Consider the following 5,952-nt stretch of genomic DNA (forward strand, 5'->3'; position numbering starts at 1 on the left):
ATCCTTACACCGGTGCATTTAAACAAAAAGTTTAACCCTGTTTATCCTAATTGCAAAGCATATTGCAATTCAATTTATAGAAACATTACTTGGCAAAAAGGAAAGTATTGTATCACAAAGTTAAAGAGGTTTCTCACAAAATTATTCACAGAATCTACCCAGTCCTCTAGATTATTCCAAGATTCAGAGATGATATATATGAGAATTGTGTTTTCCGTCTAATTAAAAAAAGAGAAACTATAATGCATTTGTTTTATGAATATCCATGTACAAAAATGTTGTGGATAGATGTTGAAAATAACAGACTCTAACGTGAGACTGCACACTGCTCTTCGCGTCAACATACAAAAATTACAAAACAAAGCAGAAACTAATTCATAATCAAATCAAACTGGCTCCTACCTTAACAAAAATCACAATTCTAGTCTAAATTAAAAGTTAACAAATGATTAGCAAGGCACTTCAACACAAAACCCAGGTGAGTCAGCACATGTGCTACATACTGGATGCTTCATGCTTAAACGTTCAACTATAAACACTAAACAATGGGAATTTCACCTGAATGTAATGTCAGTAATGTCTAGATACATCTAGTTTGTCTCATCATCCAGGGGAACATTCAGAGAGGATTAAGTAAATGTTCCTCGGCTGCGGAGTGTGCTAACATGTCCAGTCCCGCTGTTGTCCGCAACAACAGCAACCAATAAGCAAGACAATGTACTGACATTGTGTCTGTACTGCCCAAACTGTAATCACATTTGCAACCTGATAGGAGCTACAAAAGATTATTTTCAATTTTTCATGATTTCTTTATTTTTTGTCTGTTTTGTTCACAACGAATAACTGTTTTTCACTATGTACATTTATCCACATTCAATCAACACCAACCAGGTGGAGGAGAGGATGAGGGAGGTCATTTGCCGAGCCTCAGCCTCTGGTAAGAAGTGTCTCAGGAGGACCACACTGGAGCACTTCTATGTGGCTGAAACAGGGAGGGAATCCCCATTGTCCCTCCACAGATCCATGTCCTTCGCAAAGCTCTTCATCAGCTCTCCCATCCTCTGTGGATCCCTGATGTTTCTAGGGTAAGTAAACTCATTGAATCCCTGGTGGGACCTGCCAGGGAGGAAGGCAAACAAGCCATCCTTCCCATACTCTGACACAAACTGTGCCACGTCTGCTTGCATGCGCTTGTGTGCAGATCCAGAGGAAAACTGCGGGGACACAGAGTTACCGATGCCAGCGACTGCAAATATGCGGTCCAGATCTTTTCCGAATGCACCCGACGTCTCAGCACAGCGCTGTATCTGCCTGTCAGTGTACATCCCTTGGGAGCGGTGGGCCATCTCTGAAAATGCAAAATACTTTGTTACGCAGGTCAATAACTCAACATTAAAGGCTTCGATTTCAAATTCCTGAAAACCTGCCAGAATTACAAAATAAATCTGAATAACTTAACATTAAATATTATATTGGAATCTAAATATGTATGCATGCCATGTATGTTTGTAAAATATATTATGTATTCTGCATGTGTTTAAATTTTTTTTTTTTAAATGTGTATCGATTACACAAAAAATAATGAAGCCTATGCCCACACCTTTGACTTCATTATTGAGGATTTCGTTGACCAAATCAAGGGCAATGTTGCCTCCTGCTTGCCCCTGGAGGTTTGCCACCCGGTTCCATTTCAGGTCCTGCTGAATTCTTTCAGGGTAAAAACCCTCGATTCCTAATATGCAGTAAAGTTGTGTTACTATAACATTAGATAAATGGTAATAAATAATACAAAAGATGAAAGTAACATGCTTTACCTGCTAGCATTCTAAAGGCAATCGTGAAATAGTTTGGATGCTTTCTGTCCCAGAACTGGATCATGTTCAGTTTCCAGAATTCTGTCATGGCCTCTCCATCACCCTCCTGAACTGCATCTCTCCGTGCCAGGTGCTGCAAACCCTCCCAGATCATTGCTTTGGAGTAGTTTTGGACATGGTCCTCATGTTCCGCTCCATGCAAGCAACTCTCTGAGCAGTACCATGTGGCTGTGAAACATACATGCAAACACATAATATAATTCACGGTTCTTGAATCCTACCGGACTCTCGGATCTGTTCCTGGATTCTTTCTGCACTGGCATATTAATAGTACAACTGTTTAATCTACGACTACAGTGATGAACATGGTATTCTTACCTTGTGCGGCCCTGGACTGTTCCTCAGGGCTTAAGCACTGTATGTGGTACCACTGACGGCGCCTGCAGTCATCTTGGAGGGAGCACTGGACCATCTCTAAACCTTTCTTTTCGTGACAGAAACAGTAAATGTAGCTGTCATCGAGCTCACACTCCTCGCTGCAATACCAGTCATCGCTGGGTGAAGTTTCAAGTTGGACACATGACAGGTGGAAATGTTGATTGGTACAAAGGCTGCTGCAACACTGGACCATTTCCTCCTCTTTGTCTATTTCAAGGGGGAAAAAAAAAATAGGGAGGACAATATTGATAAGAATAGATTATTTTATAAAGACATTTTTTTCTGAACATTCCATGTCTGTAGATGCTTAGACAAATATATTAGTGGTAGATAGATGTATCGGTCAAGCCTTTTTTTTTCAATTGAAATATATATTTGAGGGTATTTCTGCATTAAAGGCCCCATGAAATGGCATCTTTACTGGATTTGACGCATTTCCTATGAAACAGGATGTTGGGGTGGGACATAATGCAGTGAGGGATCATTCAAAAGTCTAAACCAATGGAATATGAGTCAGGGAGAGAAAGGCAATTTTATTTGATGGGAGAGGTGAGGAGGGGTGGGTAAAAACTTTATGGTTTTATTGGTTAGAAATGTATATTTACGCCTACTAGTGCAGCATGAGGTCACCATTAAAGATACTGTGTTTTCCAGGAAGTAAAAGTAATGAGAGTTCATTTCATGGGGACTTTAATGGGCAGCACAGTAGAGACAGGGAACATAGGTGAAAGGTCACAGGGGAGATGACATGCGACATATGTTTTAAGCTGGATTTGAATACTGGACATTGCAATGACATGCATGGTATGCTTGGTGAGCGACCAGGACGTCCCCATATAGAAATCTTCACAATAGCAAAAATATTTGTACAATCCTGTGGCATGTTATAATAGTGTTCCATGTTTGTTTCTAATTGTTTTCATTTTCTATTTTTGCTTCGAAGAACCATAAGGTGAAATAACATACTGTAGGCTCAGATTACATATCTCCAAAATAAGTACCCTACTTGTGCAATCCAAACCTCAGTGTATGTTTAGATCATAGTGTGTTGTGTTTTTCTTACTGAACAACTATGAATCGGAGAAATCTCAATGACTCTACCTTCTTCACAGGAACACAACGGATATTTTGCACCATCTGTGGCAGTGGAAGCCGCCGCAGCAGCAGCAGCAGCAGCAGCAGCAGCAGCAGCAGCAGCAGTCTTTATGTCCTGTGCATCAGGGGCCAGCCAGGCCCAGTCCACCACCTTCTGTGAAAGAGCAGTCAACCACACCATTTGTGCCTCGGGGTCTTCAGGGTAGTCTGCAGGAGTCTGCTCTACACTTGTGATGTTGCACAAGTTGGCAGCAAGCAGGGTAACATATGCTGCTGTTGCAAACTGTGGAATGGTAATGGGTTAAAATTAAGATGTTTTTTTTAATGAAAAATGTAGAATCTCTAAATGGCAATGAATGAACATTAATTGAATTTGTGTTTCATACCTCAAAGAAGTCCCAAGTGTGCTGAATGTTTTCCTTTACGCCTTTCCGTATGAATTTGTGTTTAAAGTATGCCTGTATTTGAGACAGTGTCCCTCGAGCAGACTCACTCTTCTGAGTGAACAGGAGGTTCATACTGTCCTGAAAGTAATAAAATATTACATAATTAACAAACAAAAGAAAATACCACAAATATCACTACCAGTTTGAATTCATCCAAGCAAATGAAAAAAATAAAATGTCCTACTATGCAAAAATGTAAACTCCAAACATCATATACCTGCAGAAGTACTACATCCTTATCAAACTCCTGTGGGGCTTCTATGAGCCCCTCAAGCCTTGCAGCAGCAGTACTTTCATTGCGGCGTAAACGGCGACCGGGAGTCATTCGCTCAAGGCTGAGGCCATCACCACAGCACAGGATTTCATATGGTCTGTCGTCGACTATCGGCACATATGAATGGAGACCATCCATGATCTCCAAAACTCCAACCATGGTACTGGGGTTTGCAGTCACTACACCAAGACGGATCTGAACAATTGAACCAATGTAACATAAAATGAACTCCTTTTATATCCAGTGACCAAATGTCACATGGAGTCACATGGCATTGTGTTATTACAACACGTGTACTTACTATGGTGCTTTTCTCCTTCATCTCATCTGTGTACATATGAGGGATGTGTCTCTCAACCTTTTTCTTGGGTCCCTTAAGTACAGATAAGTTGTCTGCCAGAATTCTCATTACCATTACGACCATACGGTTCCGCAACGAGGTGTAAGCCTGAGTGATGATCAAAAAGGAATAGCTAAGTCATAGAAAATCATAGCAGGGTTTGGATATTTCTGATTGAAAGAAAAACAAATATCTTCCATTTTGTTATCAGCTATGCAACTACCTGTGGAGATGGGAGGATGCGGAGAGGAGACACGTCAACTGCTTTTTGTGAAGGCCCCCGGAGGTGGCTGAAGTTCACCTTGTTTCTGTGAGCAAACGGTAATGCCCACAGAAGATGCTTGTTGGCATGTTCCTGGCTTCGGCGTTTGGCATGAGGCATCATCTGCAAAGAAGTTGTATGTAGACCCAATTTATCATCTACTTTGAACAAGTGCTTTGTCAAAACTTAATGTCCCTGTGGTGTTTATAGGCAAGTAGGTACTACCTTGGGAGAGAAGAATTACTCCCTCCTGCACTGTACTTACGCTGAACACAGTGTATTGTTTTAGAGCCTTTGCTGCCTCCTAGTGGTTGCTTTGTGTAATTTAGTTCTAAAGGAAGTTGTAATTGTAAAACAGGAATTGAGTCAGTTGCCATCTTTCCTAATCAAAAGCAGACCATGGGGTTGATGCTGGTCACCATCTACTGCCATCTAAGCCAATAACCCACAGTATGGCATCATCTGTGATTTTTTTGATTACTTACCTTTCTGGTGACATTTACTTACCCCTTGTGGATGCCCTTCTCTACTACCCCTTGTGAGAACCAGATAAGAATAATATAGGATGAAGAGCCAGGGCAAAGTGTCTGCTCAGCTGGGTATTATACCTGTTGAGAAGAGCCTGGGAGAAACAGTCTTCCATAGAACAGAGGTAGACAACCAGCTTGCCCCCTCCATCGAGGATGTAAACTTCCTCCCGATTGTGGAAAAGGAATTTTTCCAAGATGACATTAATAGCTGGATGGCTCCTCAACCTTTTCGTCAACCCTGGAGACAAGTCCCCAACAACAAAGAGTATGCACTCCGTCTTACATCTCTGCGACGCATGCTGGACTAGAAACCTGAAATGAAAAACACACTTTGAGTTCAGAGGCCAAGGAAGATCCGAGTTGTGCTTGATTCCAGTGCACAGTACGATGGAGTGTCCCTGAATGATGTCCTGCTGTCCAGACCTGACCTCAACAATAGCCTCTTAGGAGTCCTTCTGAGATTTAGTCTAAGGGGGTCAGCAAAGGACCAGGAAAAGGTGTATGGCAGTGATGCAAGGCAACTTGTGGAACAAGACTTCTATGTGGATGATGCACTGAGGTCATTCCCCACCACAGCAGAGGCAGTTGATGTCCTGACACAAATGTGATGAGCGCATATCCCGCAGAGTACAGAGCCAAAGATATTAAGGATTTGGATCTCTCTGTGGATGATCTTCCTATGCAACGAAGCCTTGGAATTGGCTGGAAAATTATGACAGCTACCTTCACATTCAAAGTTCCAGAAGCACCAAA

The 5,952-nt window shown here is 41.7% G+C and overlaps 1 protein-coding gene across 1 annotated transcript; it reads right to left on the reverse strand.

Moving 5' to 3' along the window:
• Positions 1 to 865: 865 nt before the first annotated feature.
• LOC139932002 (uncharacterized) lies at positions 866 to 4,226 on the reverse strand. The gene is made up of 7 exons (XM_071925658.2): positions 4,011 to 4,226; positions 3,734 to 3,871; positions 3,354 to 3,630; positions 2,193 to 2,459; positions 1,815 to 2,042; positions 1,601 to 1,732; positions 866 to 1,348 (listed from the first exon to the last, which is right to left on the reverse strand). Exons 1-7 carry the CDS (start codon positions 4,224 to 4,226, stop codon positions 975 to 977), a joined length of 1,632 nt encoding a protein of 543 aa, XP_071781759.2. The 3' UTR covers positions 866 to 974.
• Between the last annotated feature and the right edge of the window lie 1,726 nt (positions 4,227 to 5,952).

Source organism: Centroberyx gerrardi, chromosome 9 (genome assembly GCF_048128805.1).
Source record: "Centroberyx gerrardi isolate f3 chromosome 9, fCenGer3.hap1.cur.20231027, whole genome shotgun sequence".
NCBI lineage: Eukaryota > Metazoa > Chordata > Actinopteri > Beryciformes > Berycidae > Centroberyx > Centroberyx gerrardi.